Source organism: Staurois parvus, unplaced genomic scaffold, assembly GCF_062004578.1.
Source record: "Staurois parvus isolate SC_StPar_1 unplaced genomic scaffold, SC_StPar_1.0 ptg000544l, whole genome shotgun sequence".
In the NCBI taxonomy this organism is placed as follows: Eukaryota; Metazoa; Chordata; class Amphibia; order Anura; family Ranidae; genus Staurois; species Staurois parvus.
In genome coordinates, this window is record NW_028318340.1 from 7749322 (window position 1) to 7772434 (window position 23113).

Genomic DNA, 23113 nt, shown 5'->3' on the forward strand with positions numbered 1-23113 from the left:
AAAAATGTGGAAATTGCTTTTCCCTTCACTTTCAGTGATGAGGAAAAACAGTAACAACAGAGAGGGTGAATCTTCCTAATGGGGGCACAGAGAGCAATAAAAACCTGACAGGGGTTCTAATCCTTCTCCACTCTATCCATTCCACAGGATATCACGTCATGAGATAAAATACCAAATGGTTTCATGAGATAAATACTGCACATTTCCATGAAACACCACATGCTTTATTTTAGTAGAGTTCTTTTGTGAATTTCGAAAACATTTAAAAAAAATACCTCAGATCCTAAAGAGGAAAATAGCGGTTTGAGAATGGAGCCCGAGTGGTTAATGTTCTGGAATGACCGAGGCAGAGTCCAGATCTCAATCAGAGTATTTTTGGCTATACTATAATAAGGCTGCTCACTTACAATCCCTATGTGACTCGGCATAGCTGGAGCAGTCTTGCAGAGGAAGACGCAACAATTTGTGGTGCCCAGGCCCCTATCTCCTGTAATTTCTGCCAAAGGTGCACCTGCTAAATATTGAATTAAAGAGTGTGTTTACTTCTTTACAATTAAAGTGTTACTAAACCCAGGACCCTGCATTCACTATATCTGGTCTCCCACAGTACATGGAAATGCAATTATTTTAGTAAATATAAACTGCTAAATACCTTTTCCTTTTTAGCAGTTACAGCAGTCTTATGACTTTTATCAGAGTCCAGTTGAGCACTAGTAAAATCTTGTAGGAGGAGTTTTCATTCTCCTCTGACTGTCCTATGAGGCTGCATAACCCGAAACTCTGTCTGCACAGCACTGATTGACCCTGTGCTGATCACATGCACTCCCCCAAGAAAAAAAAAAACTCTGTCAATACACAGCAAACTGAGCATGTGCAGCTTGCCCCCATGGCTCTGTTCTATCAGCAGATGGATTGGGGACAGTAGAAGAAAGGGAGGATCAGAAAAGACAGGATCAAACAGCCTTTTTAACAATGTGGATGATTAACCCCTTAGGTACACAGGGAGTATACCAAGCATGCTTTACTGCATATACAGACTGATTTTACTGTTGTGGGATTAGTAACACTTTAAGTTACATTACTTTTCATTACATTTAATATACATTATTTTGCAGAGAATTGATTACTGGTACTTTAGAAAAATAAATAAATTGAATCCACTGTGATTCAATCTTTATGGCATTAAAACATTCACCCAAGAGGGTAAATACTTTCTCCAATAGAATTGAATGTTTCAGAATCATTGTGGAGACACTATAAAACAATGATAATTGAAGCCCACATGCATTCCAGCTTTGTTCCATACAACTCGCACCCATCCTGAACTGCCAGCATAACACATAAGCAGTCCAAAAGTATATTTTAATCTAAAAACTTGGCCAACTGAAACAAGTCTATACCGATAAAGAAAAGATACTCCATTGTCAGTAGTGACTGAATAACTTTATCATGTGTCTCAGTAAGTGTACTCAACAAAAATAGTCTTCATTACATCACAAAACTTTAAGTTTTCTGTACAAGGTGAATAAATTACATAGGTTATTCAAGAATGGAAATGCCTCAAATGTGCGAAAGAATTACATGCAATTCAGTTCACACTCAACACCAAGAAAAAAAACAAAACATACATTTATACCAATATATATATATATTAATATAATATGCATATAATAAATCAGAATTATCTTCTACTAAATAAAAAGAACTTAAAACTCCTCTTTGTGACATTCAGACTTTGCATCATCCAAATATACATAAAAAAACATGCGTGACAGATGAAAAAAAGGTGTAGTTATTAAACTCCCACTTTCAATATGGTCGTCATATCAGCCGCCTTTGTCATAGTATAAATAGTCAAAAAAGCAAATTTTCTTTTAATAAAAACTAGCCAGATTTTTTAAAATAAAAGTTATTTTTTAAAATAAAAGGGCATCCTGATACAGATTATAATCCAGTATCGCGGCCACAGTAGCGCAGTGACAGTAGGAAATGTCAGTTCTAGCAGCGTTTAATACAGTATTCCTTCTCAAAATGACAGTGTACAGGATAATTACAATCTCATTATACAATCAGCCTTCATCCGAACAGGCTCTCAGCTATAGACCAATCACAATAACCAGTATTCTTCGGCCAGCCTCATTCTGCCTGTGGACTGATTAAAAGAAATTAAAAAGTATTTTAAACGTATTAAGAGCAACAAAAAATATACTATACATATATCATTTTTTTTCTTCTGTAAAGGAAACATTGCACTTTTACCATCCTAAGATTAAGGATTAATATAGAAAGGAAGTAGGGTTCAGATTAGTAGGCTTTGGTACACAATGGAAGTCACTTTAGACAAAGTATTTTGTTGAAATAATAAGAGCTGTCTAAAGCAACAGGCTATCAGCGAGATCGTCCTGGGCCGCTGTGGTGCAGCTTCAACCTTTGCTGTCCTTACAGTATTGCTACGGATCCAACTAGCCTGCTTGCTTTGCCTGACAGTAAGGCTGGAGGTCAGCAGGAATGATAACATTGTGATTGAGTCATAGGAACACTGAGTAGATACTGAGTGATGTCAATCAGGCAGGGCAGTACCTCCAGCTGGGGAGAGTTGAGCGGCACAGGATTCTTGTCAAAGATTAGTGCCAGAGACACTGGAGTCAGGGAGGTAAGTTGAAACAACACGATAATTCTGGGCACGTCGTATCATGTCCCGGATCTCCATGTTAAGGTCCATAAGCTTGGTGCAGATATCAGTCAGGTTCTGGTTGGAGCCCACAAGAGCGTATGTGCCAGTCTGTCCAAGGGTTTGGTGACGGAAGTAGATGTTCAGTAGTGTTTGGACCTCATCATCAGCACTGCTTCCAAATATGTCATTAGGCCACAGTTTCCTACAATACAAATATACATTAGTTACCAATGTGCTTGTCTGTGGTTCCACCCCCATACTCCATTCATAAACTGTACTACTGCTTCCTGCAATAAAAAGCTCTCTATGAATGAAGGACGACGACCTTTCATTCATACATCTGTCCTCCATTCATAGAGTGAGTTTCATTCTGGCCAAACCCACTGCGTGTACTAAATGGATTTGCATATGCCGATATTTCCCTGTTAAAGTAATGGTGACATCATCACTGTACTTTCATGGACGTTCTCAGATCATTTTCTGCAGAATGCCTTACTATGTACATTCTATCCCTTCAAAACGTCTCAGTTACAGTATCCCTCTCCAAGCTGCTAGCTTAGACAATCACAATGCGCTGTGTAGTTTTTACACACCTGACAATACATTTTTATACACGTAACAATATGTTTATTTCAGTTGATAGTGTGGGCACAAATTTTCTGAAACCATCATTCAATAAGTGGAAACAACTACAGTATAACAGGCAAACTCACTTGCCAAACGTAAGACTGTGCTATGAATAATTTTGTTTCTAATTTTTAATCCATGTAAAAGGATACCTGGAATCTAACTGGTTAAGTACCTTCTACATATTCCTCAAAGTTTTCTACATCATTGCTCTCAGGGAACGAGTACTTGTGCAGCTAATGTTCGCATGCATGTGAAAGTACATAGACGGACTCAGGCTAGTAACCAGCATGCACTGACACACTAGCGCATTAGTGTGCACCAGCACGCATCAGCACGCCTGCGCACGTCCAGTCTCAAGAATGGCAACAAGCTCTCCAATCAATGGAGGTCCTAACGTGCTGAATGCTGGATGTTCTGCAGCTCTGTGATTCTTGTTCCTGTGCTTTCTGGTTACAAAGTTGCCCGACTTCTTGTTACAAACTCTGACTGTTCCTGGATTTCCCTCTGACTATCCCCTGATCATGGACCCTGGCTTGCTGCTTGGCCTCCAGCTTGATCTCCTGTACTTGACCCAGCTTGTCTTCAGACTCTGCTCCTTCTACCTCTGCTCATCAGTGTATGATGCTGGCCTGGCTCTTGATGTCTGACCACGTATAACCTTCCAGACTACATCTCTCTGCCTGCTCCTTCAGAACCAGGTTACCAGATCTGCCTTCCAGACCCTGCCTGGCATTCCCACACAATCAGTGCATGGTCTGTGTACTACTGCTGATCGTGAGGTGCTCTCTTACCTGCATCAACCTCCATCCCTGCAGACCATCTCTACTGATCACCACCTGCCATCCAGGACCCAGCACTCGTGCTACCCTGAGCCTTGCACGCCTCTTCTGACATTCAGGTGTTTCCCGTGTACATTTTAAAGCAAAATCTGCTAATTATGCCACCTGGCCAGTGCTGTGACCAAGGGGTTAACAAACACAGACTCAGTTTCCCAGTTCTGGGCCCAGTTTAGGAAGGCCTGTCTATTTAAACCAACAGGAAACTCTTACAATCTACAACAGAATGTCTCACAGAACCATGGTTCATTGTTTTGTGATCAGAAAGTTTGCATATTAGCTAAAATTGTTATTTACAATATTGGTAAAATTGTCATAAGGTTATATTTACAGTGAGGAACAGAAGTATTTGAACACCCTGCGATTTTGCAAGTTCTCCCACTTAGAGTGGGAATGCACCTACAATGTGAATTTCAGACCCCTCCATGATTTCTGAGAGACAGAATTAAAAAGAAAATTCAGGAAATCACATTGTATGATTTTTAAAGAATTTATTTGTCTTGCACGGCTGAACATAAGTATTTGAACACCTAAGAAACAGCAAGAATTCTGGCTCTCAAAGACCTGTTACTGTGCCTTTAAAAAGTCCACCTCTACTCCACTCATTAATCAAACTTAGTAGCACCTGTCTGAGCTCTTTAAGGACACCTGTCCACCCCTCAGTCAGACGCCAACTACTACCATGGGCAAGACCAAAGAGCTGTCAAAAGACACCAGAGACAAAATTGTGGACCTCCACAAGGCTGGAAAGGGCTACGGGGCAATTGCCAAGCAGCTTGGTGAAAATAGATCAACTGTTGGAGCAATTGTTAGAAAATGGAAGAGGTTAAAGACGACTGTCAGTCTCCCTCGGACTGGGGCTCCATGCAAGATCTCACCTCGTGGAGTATCACTGATAAGAAAGGTGAGGAATCAGCCCAGAACTACAAGGGAGGAGCTGGTCAATGGCATGAAGAGAGCTGGGACCACAGTTTCAAAGGTCACTGTCGGTAGAACACTGCACCGTCATGGTTTCAAATCATGCATTGCACGGAAGGTTCCCCTGCTCAAGTCATCACATGTCCAGGCCCGTCTGAAGTTTGCCAATGACCACCTGGATGATCCAGAGGAGGCATGGAAGAAAGGCATGTGGTCAGATGAGACCAAAGTAGAACTTTTTTGTCTAGACTTCACTCGTCGTGTTTGGAGGAAAAAGAAGGATGAGTTGCATCCCAAGAACACCATCCCTACTGTGAAGCATGGGGGTGGTAACATCATGCTTTGGGGGTGCTTTTCTGTAAAGGGGACAGGAAGACTGCACTGTATTAAGGAGAGGATGAATGGGGCCATTTATTGTGAGATTTTGAGCAACAACCTCCTTCCCTCAGTCAGAGCATTGAAGATGGGTCGTGGCTGGGTCTTCCAACATGACAATGACCCGAAGCACACAGCCAGGATAACCAAGGAGTGGCTCCATAAGAAGCATATCAAGGTTCTGGAGTGGCCTAGCCAGTCTCCAGACCTAAATCCAATAGAACATCTTTGGAGGGAGCTGAAACTCCGTGTTGCTTAGCAACAGCCCCGAAACCTGACAGATCTAGAGGAGATCTGTGTGGAGGAGTGGGTCAAAATCCCTGTTGCAGTGTGTGCAAACCTGGTCAAGAACTACAGGAACCGTTTGACCTCTGTAATTGCAAACAAAGGCTTCTGTACCAAATATTAACACTGATTTTCTCAGGTGTTCAAATACTTATGCTCAGCAGTGCAAGACAAATAAATTATTTAAAAATCATACAATGTGATTTCCTGAATTTTTTTTTAATTCTGTCTCTCAGAGTGGGAATGCACCTACAATGTGAATTTCAGACCCCTCCATGATTTCTAAGTGGGAGAACTTGCAAAATCACAGGGGGTTCAAATACTTCTGTTCCTCACTGTATATACCTAAAGAGCACTATTAGAAGCTAGTCCAGTGTCCTTTTTTAAGGGTTGCGATGAACATTTCTATTGATTTTGCATGCCTGGACTCACCTGCACTGGCGAATTTGCCGTATTGCTTTCCCAAGCTCATTATTCTTCAAACATTCCAACATGGACTGTATGGCAAACTCAGTGGAACTGAAGGAGGGCTCAAAAGAGGTGGCATCTATATTGAGAGACTCTGCTACAATGTATACACTGGCCTCTTTCAGGTTCTTCTTAAGCTCATTTAGTTCTCTTGACATGTTTAACAACTGTAAGGGAAACAATGAGAAGGGTTTATGGAAGAATACTTTTTCAAAACTGATACAGAGGATTACGTCTCTCAGTACAATGAGATGCATATTGGTAGCTCTATGGAAGCTAGCTTTAAAGGATAAGTCCACCTTGTGTAACGTTACACCCCTATTCAGGTAACATATTACAGATGCACAAGCCTCCACTCCCCCCAAAGTCCCCATTTTAACATTGAGTGGGGGATCTTCTCCCCTCACTGGTTGTCGACAAACTTTGCTGATGTCGACTTGTAGCTCTCAATGAGCTACAATGGTAGTCCATTGATTTTTCCTGTGAGAGTGTAACGGCCTGCCTGTATCAGAAAAATGGGCAGACAGATACACAGACAGTCTGTAGGACTGTGGCATTACACCCACAATCTGCTGATTATGGGTGCAATGCTTTACAGGCTCCTAACAATGAAAAAAAATAATAAATTCATATTTTTTCACCTTCAAAAGCATGTACATTTATTTTTTTGCACCATCAGACCTGACAGGCTGTCATGAGCAAAACTACTAGGTGCTATTTCTATGTAAACCAGCCACATAAAATATATGCATGCCACATTTAGAAAAATATTCACCCTTTCTGTTACAAATGACTGTTTGTAGTGCCTCTTTGCGGTTATATACACAGTACATATGCAGACACTGGAATTTTAGATAATTTTAGATTCTTTCTATGAAGTATGTTATAGGAGCTACTGAAGTGGGAAAAATGCACAGATCCCATAAAGCAATAGAAAATTCTGTTCTCAATGGGAAACTTCTTCTCAATGAGCTGTATTGTCAGCCAGCAAGATGTAGTGGAGAGCTGATGGATGCAGACATATTTTAGGAGGTTAAATACTACATACAGTTGTGTTTAAAATAATAGCAGTGTGTTGAAAAAAGTGAATAAAGCTCAAAATCCTTCTAATAGCTTTTATTTCCATACACACAAATGCATTGGGAACACCACACATTCTATTCCAAATCAAAACATGAAGAAAAATATATCAAATTTGTGTTGTTCTTCTAAAAAAAAATTGAAGAAAAGTGAATATTAGACTGTTCAAAAAAATAGCAGTGTTTGTATTCTTCTTTACAAACTCAAACATTCACTATATAAACTGAAAAATGTTTGCAGATTTTGCTTTCCTTTGAATCACTTAATGAATATTTAGTTGTATAAGCACTGTTTCTGAGAACTGCTGTACATCTGTGTTGCATGGAGTCAACCAACTTTTGGCACCTGTGAACAGGTATTCCAGCCCAGGATGATTGGACCGCATTCCACAGTTCTTCTCTATTTCTTGGTTTTGCCTCAGAAACTACATTTTTGATGTCACCCCACACGTTTTCTATTGGATTAAGACCCGGGGATTGGGCTGTGACAGCCGGGTGCCCACTGCACATGCACGAGAAGTGCTGCGCTTTGTGAATGATACAGCGTCTTCTGGGACACATGACAGGTCCCAGAAGACTCCGGACCAATCACAAAGCACAGCGCTTCTCGCGCATGCGCAGTGAGCACCTGGGTGCTCACACTAAAGGGAGGACAACCCCACGGAAGTGGGAGCGGGTACCTGTCAAATTCAGGTACCAGCTTCATCCTCCCTCCCCAAAGGTCCGCAGTCTCTTGGTCATCCCCTGTACTGTCCGCAGTCTCTTGGTCATCCCCTGTACTGTCCGCAGTCTCTTGGTCATCCCCTGTACTGTCCGCAGTCTCTTGGTCATCCCCTGTACTGTCAGCAGTCTTTGGGTCATCTCCTGTACTATGTCCGCAGTCTCTGGTCATCCCCTGTACTGTGTCCGCAGTATCTGGTCATCTCCTGTACTGTCCACAGTCTCTGGCCATCATCTCCTGTACTATATCTGCAGTCTCTGGCCATCTCCTGTACTATGTCCGCAGTCTCTGGTCATCTCCTGTACTGTGTCCGCAGTCTCTGGCCATCTCCTGTACTATGTCCGCAGTCTCTGGCCATCTCCTGTACCATGTCCGCAGTCTCTGGCCATCCCCTGTACTATGTCCACAGTCTCTGGTCATCCCCTGTACCGTGTCCGCAGTCTCTGGTCATCCCCTGTACCGTGTCCGCAGTCTCTGGTCATCTCCTGTACCGTGTCCGCAGTCTCTGGCCATCTCCTGTACTATGTCCGCAGTCTCTGGCCATCCCCTGTACTGTCCGCAGTCTCTTGGTCATTCCCCGTACTGTCCGCAGTCTCTGGGTCATCTCCTGTACTATGTCCGCAGTCTCTGGTCATCATCTCCTGTACTATGTCCGCAGTCTCTGGTCATCTCCTGTACTATGTCCGCAGTCTCTGGCCATCTCCTGTACTATGTCCGCAGTCTCTGGCCATCTCCTGTACCATGTCCGCAGTCTCTGGCCATCCCCTGTACTATGTCCACAGTCTCTGGTCATCCCCTGTACCGTGTCCGCAGTCTCTGGTCATCCCCTGTACCGTGTCCGCAGTCTCTGGTCATCTCCTGTACCGTGTCCGCAGTCTCTGGCCATCTCCTGTACTATGTCCGCAGTCTCTGGCCATCCCCTGTACTGTCCGCAGTCTCTTGGTCATTCCCCGTACTGTCCGCAGTCTCTGGGTCATCTCCTGTACTATGTCCGCAGTCTCTGGTCATCATCTCCTGTACTATGTCCGCAGTCTCTGGTCATCTCCTGTACTATGTCCGCAGTCTCTGGTCATCTCCTGTACTATGTCCGCAGTCTCTGGTCATCTCCTGTACTATGTCCGCAGTCTCTGGTCATCTCCTGTACTGTGTCCGCAGTCTCTGGTCATCTCCTGTACTATGTCCGCAGTCTCTGGTCATCTCCTGTACTATGTCCGCAGTCTCTGGTCATCTCCTGTACTGTGTCCGCAGTCTCTGGTCATCTCCTGTACTATGTCCGCAGTCTCTGGTCATCTCCTGTACTGTGTCCGCAGTCTCTGGTCATCTCCTGTACTATGTCCGCAGTCTCTGGTCATCTCCTGTACTATGTCCGCAGTCTCTGGTCATCTCCTGTACTGTGTCCGCAGTCTCTGGGTCATCTCCTGTACTATGTCCGCAGTCTCTGGTCATCATCTCCTGTACTATGTCCGCAGTCTCTGGTCATCTCCTGTACTATGTCCGCAGTCTCTGGTCATCTCCTGTACTGTGTCCGCAGTCTCTGGTCATCTCCTGTACTATGTCCGCAGTCTCTGGTCATCTCCTGTACTATGTCCGCAGTCTGAGGTCATCCCTGTACTATGTCTGCAGTCCGAGGTCATCCCCTGTACTATGTCTGCAGTCCATTGGTTCAGAATATTTTTTTTCTTGTTTTCCTCCTCTAAAACCTAGGTGTGTCTTATGGAGCAAAAAATACGGTATTTGTTTTGAAAGAGTTTTACGTACGGCTGTAAATTCCGAAATGTGGGGTGATAGGTTGTCTATGAACATAACCTTTTTCTCATGGACAAATATTTTGGACAATAAAACATGCTGATTATGTGCTTGGTCTTTTCCAGAAACAATTTATTGAGGGCTTGTATTTAGAAATATATTACAATGAGCAAGCTTACTTACCTCTGGCATTGTGCTGACCTCATGGATTTGCCCAATTAGTTTACAATAAGACTGAAAAAGCAACAGCAGCTGGAAGTGAAGCTTGTACAATCGCTGACACAGTTCCAATTGCTGCAATCAGATGAACAAATATTTATATTAGAATACACATTTAATAACTTGCTGCAATAAAGCTGAACTCCAGGTATGATCTTTACGGCATACTTACATTGCTCCAGCTTGGACCAGTGTAAGGATGCATACCTCATACCTGGCTGCTGGGGAAGCGGACATTCACTGCAGTAGTAGGCGTTACTACAGTGGCAGCCGCAATCTTTCAGGTCCCGAGCTGCCACTAACAGAACACTTTGTATTTTTTCAATAAATACAAGGCTTTGATCTGATGAGGTGTAGATCATGAAGTCACTGCCCCTCCTCTCCACCTTGTTCAATCAGAGAACACCTTGTATTCACTGAAAGTAAAAACATAAAACCACATTCTGTAAATGGCAGCAATGGTATCAAGGTTACAGGTATCACTGTAGTGGTGCTGACTATTACAGTGATTATCTGCTTCCCCAGTGGCCCCTCAGGTATAAGAAATGCATGCTGACATTGTGTCAAACTGAGCCAATGCAAACATGCAATACAAATCATACCTGGAGTTCAGATTTAAACCAATGTACATTTTATTCTATACAAGCCAATGTTACCATTACATGCACAATCCAAATAATCACTTCTCTTACATTTATGCAAATGAACAGCCTAAGTCCAGGCTTTGTATATTTGACAGATTGAAGCAGCACATGGGATCTGACACTAAAGTTTATTCGACACAAATCAGTACTTACAATGGGCACAATGTGGAGTTGGTTTATTATTTTTAATCCAGCAAACTGCTTTTTTTTTTGATGTCTCAAACTTTATCTGTTTGGAATACACGTGCCATGAAAGCTTTTTGAAGAAAACCATTGCACCAAAAAAGGTATAAACTGGCATTTAAAATCTTAAGTGGGTTCCCAGACAGAATACAATGCTTCTGTATCCTCTGTGGGGCAACCTCCAAATTTCACAGGGACCAGTAAAATTAGATTTCAACTCCACTGCCTGCTGCTGACCTTGTGATCTTGTTTTTAGAAATATTACTGTTCTATTCTCTCTGTACCCTACTCACCTCTATATACAAGCAGGCAAATCATACTTATGTTTGCAGATATTTAATCAGACACCTTGAGGTTTATTAACTAAGTGTAAAAATGATATTCATTTTGCAAGTGAAATTGCACTCCGCAAAGGAATTTGCCCCAGAGCTTAGTGAATGAAGTTCCATTTTGCAAAGAATACCCAATCGCGTGCAAGGAAAATAAAAAACAAACAAAAAAAACAAATTTTTGCTTACAAATGATTGTATGACAGAGGTCATCAGAACTTCACCTCATTTACGAAGTTCTGGAGCAAATTCACTTGCAAAGTGAGCAGCCTACACTCACCGGCTCAAAGTGAGCAGCCTACACTCACTTTATTAGGTACACCTTGCTAGTACCAGGTTGGTTCCTCTTTTACCTTCAGAACTGCCTTAGTTCTTCATGGCATAGATCCAACAAGGTGTTGGAAACATTCCTCAGAGATGTTGGTCCATATTCACATGATAGCATCACGCAGTTACTGCAGATTTGTCGGCTGCACATCCATGAACCGTTGATACAAGGCAGGATGGATCCATGCTTTAATGCTGTTTACACCAAATTCTGTCCTTTCTATCTGAATGTTGCAGCTGAAATTGAGATTCATCAGACCAGGCAACATTTTTCCAATCTTCTATTGTCCAATTTTGGTGAGCCTGTGCGAATTGTAACCGCCATTTCTTGTTCTTAGATGACAGGAGTGGCACCTGGTGTGGTCTTCTGCTGCTGTAGCCCATCTGCTTCAAGGCTCAACATGTTGTGCGTTCAGAGATGGTATTATTGCATATCTTGCTTGTAACGAGTGGTTGTTTGAGTTACTGCTGCCTTTTTATCATCTCAAACCAGTCTGCTCATTTTCCTCTGACATCAACAAGGCATTTTCGTCCACACAATTGCTTCTCACTGGATATTTTCTCTTTTTCAGACCATTCTCTGTAAACCCTAGAGATGGTTGTGTGAGAGAATCCCAGTAGATCAACAGTTTTTGAAATACTCAGACCAGTTTGTCTGGCACCAACAATGCCACATTCAAAGTCACTTAAATCCCTTTTTTTCCCTATTCTGATGAACTTCAGCAAGTCATCTTCTTAGCATCTAGATGCCTAAATGCCACGAATTGCTGCCATGTGATTGCCTGATTCACAATTTGTGTTACCAAGCAATTGAACAGGTATACCTAATAAAGTGGCCGGTGAGTGTATTTGCCTTTAGTAAATCAACCCTTGTGTATCTTCTAGCAATCACTGTACCTCATTGCCTCCAGATTTATTTTTAACAGCATTTTCCAGATTGCTTTTCTACTATACTAAAAGGTAAATCATAATAAAAATGCCTGGATTTACTGTGTTAATAAACTCCAAACTCCTTATATGTTAGCATGAACTCACAAATGTGAACTTAAGTCAACTTATTTATATTTGTATTCCACCGTGCAGTGAAAAATCTAATATAGGATTTATATACTGAGGTTAGGTTTGGTCTATTTTTGCTGTTGTAGCCATAATCCTGAAGTGAGGACTAGAAGAAAGAAGTCATGGATGTACTGGAGACAAGCTTGTAGTAATATTTCATTTCACATTTTACAAAATGAATACATACCACTACAAGTAAACTGTGAACCAGTATATTTCAAATGGGGTGCCATTTGGGTTCCCCCAGGGTGCCAAGAGCATGGGACTCAGTTTGCCCTGGATCAGCATCATGGTGCAGGCAGGATGGCCACTAGCACCATAACAACCAATGACACTCTAGGGCAGTAAGAACAGCATCATTCATTGCTATGGTATTAATACTCAGCCCAGCTGCACCAGGGCAGCTCATGATGTTGAACCAGGGCTGGCAGCATGCAGGGCCACCTCCAGAATTCAGGACAGGACAAAAATCCGGCTCCCTCAGACCTGTTTCACCTCCTGGCCTTTGCCGCACTGCTGCAGCCAAAAGGTATGACTCGGATGTAAAGAGTGGACTGTGGGATTGGGGACTCTGTGATGAGAGACTGTGTGATGAGGGGGAAGGTTGGGCTGATTTGGGGGATAAGTAACATTTGCATATTTTACAATTCAAACTGAAGTGCCTCAGGATTCTGCATAATTTTCAAGGGTGCTATGACTTATAAATGGTTGAGAAACTCTGCTGTAAGCGGTCAACCTTCAGCCCTTTGAGCATTAATAGTGGGATGGGCCGTGTTGCTCGTAAGTAGTATGTAATACATGAAAGGCCCAAATACACTGAGGAGAAGCTGGCTAATGCTGAGGTTTGTCTAGAAAACCACTTTAGGGCTTTTATTTATACTACAGCTTCTCCATCTGGGCATTTGCAGATGGTTCTGACCTCTGGCAAAAGAACGGGAATAGAAGTGCATACTGTGATGATTGGCTCAGTTCACTTTCTCAATTGGGGGATGTTGCTACATGGCAATCCATATGCATATTGCAGTATGTTGCGGGTGTCAATTGTTTTCTATGGTGGTCCAACCCAATACAGTCATCAAGACCTAAAGTAGATGACAGTTAATGCAGTAAATGGTATGGACACCTGTGTATAAACAAACCAGGACTAGAGAGTTTAGAGCTTAAATGTAGTGCTTAGAATATAAAAATGAAAAACAACCACCTCTCTAACCCCCAAAATATATTATAAACAAAAAGAAACTATGTGTTGCCACCAAGCACTCATATGCGTTCCCACACCTCTCAAATATTTAAATAAAAAGTGCATCGCAACAAAAATGATAATATATGAAGAACATAAAGCAAATTTCATTTGCAATCATATATATAAACGAATAAACATGACCAAAAAAGGGTTTTCCCTATGAAGAAATCAATGTACCACGTGACGAAACGCATCAGTGGTGGAGCTCCGTGATGTTTACAGAGGTATAAGATTAGCCATCTTTACATATCCTCTCCATAGATGTTTATGCTTAAGGGGGCAATATGAACATTGTTTAAAAAGAAGATCCTGTGCAGTGCACTGGATGATTTAGTGCACTTATTTTGTGAGTAATCTTTTAACTTTTTGTTTAATAAAGCATTTTAGTGGGATCACACTGCACCATGAAGGTTTCTGTTTTTTATTTTTACTGCTGAGTAGGACGGTTCCTGAGCTGCAGAATGGAGTAAGACCTATCATATATTCTTTGAGAGGATTGCTGCAGTGATGTAACCCTGCTATTTGGGAAAGCTCTGGCTGACCTTACCATTGTGTGGGTCAGTCTTTGAGGTAAGAGGCAGCAGTGACAAGTGGTGGACACAGTGATGGAGCACTTTTGTGGTGTCATGCATTATTAATATTGTGGAGATATACAGTTGTATGGACTATGATTTAAAGCGGAACTTCACTCTCTCAATCAACATTGAATATTTTTAATCCTTATGAAGCTAGCATTAGTAAATAGATAGGAATGTATATAATATTTACTTGTTTTAAACTATTTTTGTAATGTGTCTTCAGTTACTTCCTGGTTTCTTGCCTAGGCAACTGATGTCATATGTCCCAGGAGTCTTCTGAAGGGGGGAGGTTTTTTCTCAGCTAAGCACGCCCTCCTGCTTGTATGCCTGAACTAAGAGCGGATGGATTCCAGGAAGTCAATACTACATGAATTATCTGCCCTTACTCAAGATGGTCATGGCCAGAAATGCTAGTTGGGGTGTTTTTCAAAGTGATTTCTCAGAAAAATAAAGCATGGAGACATGGATGGATGGAGGAGTTTGCTTTGAATATTAAAAATGAATTAAATACCATTTTTGCCTTGTGGTGCTCAGATGCAGTGCAGTCCAGCTTTAAGAAGGAATGGTGCACATAAATATTTATTTATAGTCATATTATCAAAATGTTCACGTTCATTCATACACATATATGATTGCAAATGAAATTTGCTTTATGTTCTTTGCATAGTTTTACACATATCATTTTTGTTGTGCTGCTTGTAACGTCTAGCTCTCTGGTTATGCGCAAATAATATTCAGGCTGCCTACATACCAGACATAGATAAAAAAGAACAAATAAGACATTGGGAGGAGGCAGATTCCTGTGGATTTGGCTGCAAATTGGTCTTCTGCAGTGCTTGTTTATTAAAGTCTCTGAGCTGCAGATATAAATCATAAACATAGGCAAACATGCAGCCAATTACACAGCCCATTCATGTCCAAAGACCTAATACAGCAGATTTTTAGTAAACACATATACAGCTATTGCTGTAAAGATGATCATACAGTGACTTTTAAATTGGCTTTGCAGTTATTACATCCATGGTTAGCTGTACTACAAATGTCTCCCTCAAAGTGGTTATATGTGTTTCTTGTCAGTCACTGAGCTCCTGAGGTTAAACACACTGGTGACTTTTTGTTTCAGTTTTGGATAGAGTGGAGAGGGATTAGAGCATCTGTCAGGTTTGTACTGCTGTCTGTGCCCCCACTAGAGCAATTCACTCTATTTGTCCTGTCTTCTGTTATCACTGAAGGTGAAGGCAAAAGAAAATTCCAAATTTTGGGTTGTCACCAGCAGCAAAAGATGGGAAATCCTCCAAATGGGACACTAGTTCTGATGACAACCAGGGATTCTCTCGCCTTGGAGGGACTTCCTCTCATGTACTATTGTGGTTATGGGGACAGCAGGTGAATGGAAACAGATTAAAGAAATTACAGATGTTGTAACCCTCCCTTAAACTGGCCATATATGGGTCAACTTTTTACTGGCTGCTTGAAAAAGAAAAACTGCACCAATGCCCCCAATCCATACAATTGAGGTAGATGGGGGAATTCTCCCCACTGTGTTATTGTATTGTGAAAGCAGAGACTCCTCCGCTGTCAGAATACACTGATCAGCGCTGTAGCCAATGGGCTGCAGTGCTGATCGAACTACAATTATTCAGCAAGACCTTCATGAGCAGTCGATCATTAGATATACTGGACCGGTTGAATTTCAATCCACCTGTGGAAGCTCTACTCTATCCAAAATGAAAACAAAATGTTGCCTTTAGTTCTTCTTTAACCACTTCCCACCGACATCACACACAAATATGCCGCCTCACAGAACTGGGCTGTTTTCCGTAAGGCCGCATATTTGCGTATCTGTCTTTGTGCTGGAAGAGCACCGACAGCGCACCGACACCGGGGTGTGACTGGGAGCCCCGGGTCCCATTCTAACGATTGGGACCCAAGACTCCTGATTCCCGAGTCACATGATCGCTGTGATAGCCTCTGATTGGCTATGACAGTGATCAGTCCCTGTATCTCTATTTCTTTGCAGAGAGAGAAAAAAAAAACCTGTTTGTAAAAAAAAAACAATAATAAAAAATAAAGAAAAAATACCTAGATCAAAGTTTGATCTAGTTCAGTGCCAGGGTTAGTGTTCAGGTCAAGGTTAGGGTCAAAGGTCAGGATTTTGTTTTTATTTTTAATTGGTATCAGTGTCAGTGTGTTTTAGGTAATAGAAAAAAACAAAACAAAATGCGCACTATTGTTTCTGGGCTGTACTACAGGTACAAACAACAAATCACATACACATGTATGGTATCGCTGTGATCGTCAAGAGCTGGAAAATTTATTTTGGGTTGTTCTTTGGTGGTAAGTTATGGTAGTAACAAGAAACATACAGCTAAATTACAAAAAAAAATAAAAATTATGTGTTTTTTTACTATTTTAGGCTAGTTTTGCTTTGATAATAAAAAAAAAAATCAGGATATTAATATTTACCACTAAATGAAAGCCCAATTTGTCCTGAAAAAAAAACGTGGTATAATTCACCTGGATGTAAAAAGTAGTTGTGATGATATGTACGGTTTTACTAACACATGCCAAAGCTGTAAAATTTTACTTAGGCTTTAAGATTTGTTTTACCCTTAGGCGTGAAGGGGTTAAATCTCAGCCATACTGAAGAGCATATTTTCAATCAGTGTCCAGGCTGATAAACTGTGAGAATATAACAGTAAGGTGACCACAAATGGCCCAATAATAAGCAATGCTCCTGAGCTTGAGAACAGTTGTGATTAGAGATGAGCGAAGTATTCAAAAATTCGATTCGACTGATTCGGCGAATTCGTGGAAAAATTTTGATTCGAGTCGAATATATTCGCTGCGAATTTAACTTATAAAAGGGTGTTTCTAGGCTTCAGAGAGACTTTATATTAGTGCAGAACACTGTACCTTTAATTTAAATGCCCTTGGAGTCTGCTGGGGAAGAGAAATAATACTGACAGTCAGTATGACATGCAGATGAGTGCCATCGATCTTAGAATCACCGCACACTTCACTCATTTGGGCAGTCACGGGGCCAAAACCACAGTGTGGAGCCACAGTGTGGCAGTGGAGGCAGCAGCAATGGGAGGCCATACAGCACCCTATGACAAAAATGGAAACCACCAGCAGTGTGAGGAGACCTGAAAGTGGCACATGGCAGAGTGTGGCGATGGAGACAGCAGCAATGGGAGGCCGTACAGGGACCCATGACACACTCTGGACCTGGCAGCAGCATGAGGAGGCGGTATAGGGGCCCATGGCAGATTAGGGGCCTGGCAGCAGCTATGGGAGGCCCGTAATCTGCCAGCACCCTATGACAAAAAATGGAACACACCAGCAGTGTGAGGAGACCTGAAAGTGGCACATGGCAGGGGCATGATTCATGGCGGATTTAGTCAGTTGTGTCAGGAACTGGTGGTTTGAAATCCAGACTAATCCACGCCTGATTCATTTTCACAAACGTGAGTCTCTCCACACTTTGGGTGGACAGTCGTGTCCTCCGCGGAGTTGCAATACCTCCTGCCGCACTAAACACGCGCTCCGATGCCACGCTACTGGCCGGGCATGACAGCCTTTCAAGGGCAAATTCAGCTAGTTGGGGCCAAAGGTCAAGTTTCGTTGCCCAGTAGTCAAGGGGATTGTCTACCTCGGTTGGCAGGGTGCTGTCCAAGTAGGCCTAAGCCTGTTGTTTGAGGTCCTGCTCCAGGTCCAGCTGATGCTGCTGCTGCTGCGGCTGGTTATTAGTTTCCTCACTGCGCTGGTGAAGAAAGCTACTCATCATCGACTGCAGACTGAGGCAGCTGCTGCTGGTGGAGCTGCCACTGCTCCTACCACCCCACCCCTCCCCTGCTGCCATGGCAGCGGAACGCGAGCGCACAGGGCCCACAGTGTCTGAGGATGGACGTTGGCGCAGACAGGCAGAGACCAGCTGACTACATAGGTGGTTTTTATAGTACGTTATTTTGGCCTCCCTCTCAGCAGGTGTGAAAAAGGCCACCATTTTTGAACGGTAGCGAGGGTCCAACAAGGTGGACAGCCAAAAGTCATCCCTCTGTCTGATGGTTATTATTCGGCTGTCGGTACGCAAGCAAGCGAGCATGCTATGGGCCATTTGTGCCAAGGAATGCGAGGGACTCCCTGCCTCCATCTCCACAGCATACTGCCACGGTGCGTCTGGGTCCTCTGTCTCCTCCTCTACCACATGCTCCTGCTCCTCCACTCCTGTCCGCTGAGTGGAAAAACCACCCATTTCACTCAATAATTCCTGAGCACCAATGTCCTCCTCTACCTCCTCCTCTTCTTCCTGTCCTGCCCCCACAGGGGTCATGTGGCGTTGAGATCTGTGCGCCACGTCTACCGCACCCTGACCAGCCATTGTTAACAGCATTTGTTCCAGGACGTGCAACAGAGGAATGACGTCGTTCATCCCATAGTCCTGCCGACTCACGAATAGCGTGGCCTCCTCAAAGGGCCTGAGCAAGCGCAGGTGTCACGCATGAGCTGCCAATGGCTGACATCTAAGTTACACAGGGAGTACCTTTATCCGCTTTTAACATCAGGAAATCTGTGATGGCCTTTTGCTGTTCGTAAAGGCGGTCTAACATATGTAGGGTTGAATTCCACCTTGTTGCAACGTCACAGCATGAGGAGTCGGTACGGGGGCCCATGGCAGATTACGGGCCTGGCAGCAGCAATGGGAGGCCCGTAATCTGCCAGCACCCTATGTCAAAAAATTGAACACACCAGCAGTGTGTGAGGAGACCTGAAAGTGGCACATGGCAGAGTGTGGCGATGGAGACAGCAGCAATGGGAGGCCGTACAGGGACCCATGAGAGACTCTGGACCTGGCAGCAGCATGAGGAGGCGGTATAGGGGCCCATGGCAGATTAGGGGCCTGGCAGCAGCTATAGGAGGCCCGTAATCTGCCAGCACCCTATGTCAAAAAATTGAACACACCAGCAGTGTGAGGAGACCTGAAAGTGGCACATGGCATGAGACACTGTGGACCTGGCAGCAGCATGAGGAGGCGGTACAGGGGCCCATGGCAGATTAGGGGCCTGGCAGCAGCTATGGGAGGCCCGTAATCTGCAAGCACCCAATGTCAAAAAATTCAACACACCAGCAGTGTGAGGAGACCTGAAAGTGGCACATGGCAGAGTGTGGCGATGGAGACAGCAGCAATGGGAGGCCGTACAGGGACCCATGACAGACTCTGGACTTGGCAGCAGCATGAGGAGGTGGTATAGGCGCCCATGGCAGATTAGGGGCCTGGCAGCAGCTATGGGAGGCCCGTAATCTGCAAGCACCCTATGTCAAAAAAATTCAACACACCAGCAGTGTGAGGAGACCTGAAAGTGGCACATGGCATGAGACACTGTGGACCTGGCAGCAGCATGAGGAGGCGGTACAGGGGCCCATGGCAGATTAGGGGCCTGGCAGCAGCTATGGGAGGCCCGTAATCTGCCAGCACCCTATGTCAAAAAATTGAACACACCAGCAGTGTGTGAGGAGACCTGAAAGTGGCACATGGCAGAGTGTGGCGATGGAGACAGCAGCAATGGGAGGCCGTACAGGGACCCATGAGAGACTCTGGACCTGGCAGCAGCATGAGGAGGCGGTACAGGGGCCCATGGCAGATTAGGGGCCTGGCAGCAGCTATGGGAGGCCCGTAATCTGCCAGCACCCTATGACAAAAAATGGAACACACCAGCAGTGTGAGGAGACCTGAAAGTGGCACATGGCAGAGTGTGGCGATGGAGACAGCAGCAATGGGAGGCCGTACAGGGACCCATGACAGACTCTGGACCCGGCAGCAGCATGAGGAGGCGGTATAGGGGCCCATGGCAGATTAGGGGCCTGGCAGCAGCTATGGGAGGCCCGTAATCTGCCAGCACCCTATGTCAAAAAATTCAACACACCAGCAGTGTGAGGAGACCTGAAAGTGGCACATGGCATGAGACACTGTGGACCTGGCAGCAGCATGAGGAGGCGGTACAGGGGCCCATGGCAGATTAGGGGCCTGGCAGCAGCTATGGGAGGCCAGTAATCTGCCAGCACTCTATGTCAAAAAATTGAACACACCAGCATTGTGTGAGGAGACCTGAAAGTGGCACATGGCAGAGTGTGGCGATGGAGACAGCAGCAATGGGAGGCCGTACAGGGACCCATGACAGACTCTGGACTTGGCAGCAGCATGAGGAGGCGGTATAGGGGCCCATGGCAGATTAGGGGCCTGGCAGCAGCTATGGGAGGCCCGTAATCTGCCAGCACCCTATGACAAAAAATGGAACACACCAGCAGTGTGAGGAGACCTGAAAGTGGCACATGGCAGAGTGTGGCGATGGAGACAGCAGCAATGGGAGGCCGTACAGGGACCCATGACAGACTCTGGACCTGGCAGCAGCATAAGGAGGCACTATAGGGGCCCATGGCAGATTAGGGGCCTGGCAGCAGCTATGGGAGGCCCGTAATCTGCCAGCACCCTATGACAAAAAATTGAACACACCAGCATTGTGTGAGGAGACCTGAAAGTGGCACATGGCAGAGTGTGGCGATGGAGACAGCAGCAATGGGAGGCCGTACAGGGACCCATGACAGACTCTGGACTTGGCAGCAGCATGAGGAGGCGGTATAGGGGCCCATGGCAGATTAGGGGCCTGGCAGCAGCTATGGGAGGCCCGTAATCTGCCAGCACCCTATGACAAAAAATGGAACACACCAGCAGTGTGAGGAGACCTGAAAGTGGCACATGGCAGAGTGTGGCGATGGAGACAGCAGCAATGGGAGGCCGTACAGGGACCCATGACAGACTCTGGACCTGGCAGCAGCATGAGGAGGCGGTATAGGGGCCCATGGCAGATTAGGGGCCTGGCAGCAGCTATGGGAGGCCCGTAATCTGCCAGCACCCTATGTCAAAAAATTCAACACACCAGCAGTGTGTGAGGAGACCTGAAAGTGGCACATGGCAGAGTGTGGCGATGGAGACAGCAGCAATGGGAGGCCGTACAGGGACCCATGAGAGACTCTGGACCTGGCAGCAGCATGAGGAGGCGGTATAGGGGCCCATGGCAGATTAGGGGCCTGGCAGCAGCTATGGGAGGCCCGTAATCTGCCAGCACCCTATGACAAAAAATGGAACACACCAGCAGTGTGAGTAGACCTGAAAGTGGCACATGGCAGGGGCATGATTCATGGCGGATTTAGTCAGTTGTGTCAGGAACTGGTGGTTTGAAATCCAGACTAATCCACGCCTGATTCATTTTCACAAACATGAGTCTGTCCACACTTTGGGTGGACAGTCGTGTCCTCCGCGGAGTTACAATACCTCCTGCCGCACTAAACACGCGCTCCGATGCCACGCTACTGGCCGGGCATGACAGCCTTTCAAGGGCAAATTCAGCTAGTTGGGGCCAAAGGTCAAGTTTCGTTGCCCAGTAGTCAAGGGGATTGTCTACCTCGGTTGGCAGGGTGCTGTCCAAGTAGGCCTAAGCCTGTTGTTTGAGGTCCTGCTCCAGGTCCACCTGATGCTGCTGCTGCTGCGGCTGGTTAGTAGTTTCCTCACTGCGCTGGTGAAGAAAGCTACTCATCATCGACTGCAGACTGAGGCAGCTGCTGCTGGTGGAGCTACCACTGCTCCTACCACCCCACCCCTCCCCTGTTGCCATGGCAGCAGAACGCGAGCGCACAGGGCCCACAGTGTCTGAGGATGGACGTTGGCGCACAAAGGCAGAGACCAACTGACTACATAGGTGGTTTTTATAGTACGTTATTTTGGCCTCCCTCTCAGCAGGTGTGAAAAAGGCCACCATTTTTGAACGGTAGTGAGGGTCCAACAAGGTGGACAGCCAAAAGTCATCCCTCTGTCTGATGGTTATTATTCGGCTGTCGCTACGCAAGCAACCGAGCATGCTATGGGCCATTTGTGCCAAGGAATGCGAGGGACTCCCTGCCTCCATCTCCACAGCATACTGCCACGGTGCGTCTGGGTCCTCTGTCTCCTCCTCCTCCTCCTCTACCACATGCTCCTGCTCCTCCACTCCTGTCCGCTGAGTGGAAAAACCACCCATTTCACTCAATAATTCCTGAGCACCAATGTCCTCCTCTACCTCCTCCTCTTCTTCCTGTCCTGCCCCCACAGGGGTCATGTGGCGTTGAGATCTGTGCGCCACGTCTACCGCACCCTGACCAGCCATTGTTAACAGCATTTGTTCCAGGACGTGCAACAGAGGAATGACGTCGTTCATCCCATAGTCCTGGCGACTCACGAATAGCGTGGCCTCCTCAAAGGGCCTGAGCAAGCGGCAGGTGTCACGCATGAGCTGCCAATGGCTGACATCGAAGTTACACAGGGGAGTACCTTTATCCGCTTGTAACATCAGGAAATCGGTGATGGCCTTTCGCTGTTCGTAAAGGCGGTCTAACATGTGTAGGGTTGAATTCCACCTTGTTGCAACGTCGCAGATCAGGCGATGCTGTGGAATTCCGTTCTGCCGCTGCAGCTCAAGGAGGGTGTGCTTTGTGGTGTAGGAATAGCTGAAATGCATGCAAAGTTTACGTGACATTTTAAGGATGTCTTGCAGTGGGATGGTGGATTTTAGGAACCGCTTGACAACCAGATTGAACACGTGAGCCATGCATGGCGCATGGCACAACCTTCCTTGACGTAGAGCAGACACCATGTTCTTTCCGTTGTCGGTCAACATGGTTCCGATTTTGAGTTTGCGCGGAGACAGCCATCTGTCGATTTCTCTGTTCATTACACTGAGAAGTTCCTCCCCTGTGTGACTACGT

At 45.0% G+C, this 23113-nt stretch overlaps 1 protein-coding gene across 7 annotated transcripts in view; it reads right to left on the reverse strand.

The window, feature by feature from the left end:
• Nucleotides 1–1421: 1421 nt before the first annotated feature.
• The window catches only part of FRY (FRY microtubule binding protein), a 578133-nt gene continuing 556441 nt past the window's right edge, over nt 1422–23113 (reverse strand). For 5 of the 7 annotated variants that reach the window (XM_089690883.1, XM_089690880.1, XM_089690882.1 and 2 more), the window contains 3 exons: nt 9916–10026; nt 6151–6353; nt 1422–2876 (listed from right to left, as the gene is read on the reverse strand). In XM_089690883.1, coding sequence (XP_089547009.1) covers nt 2618–2876; nt 6151–6353; nt 9916–10026 — 573 coding nt within the window. In that variant the 3' untranslated portion in view covers nt 1422–2617. Of the gene's footprint in view, nt 2877–6150; nt 6354–9915; nt 10027–23113 lie in introns of those variants that run through there. The other 2 variants (XM_089690884.1, XM_089690885.1) reach the window with 1 other exon arrangement.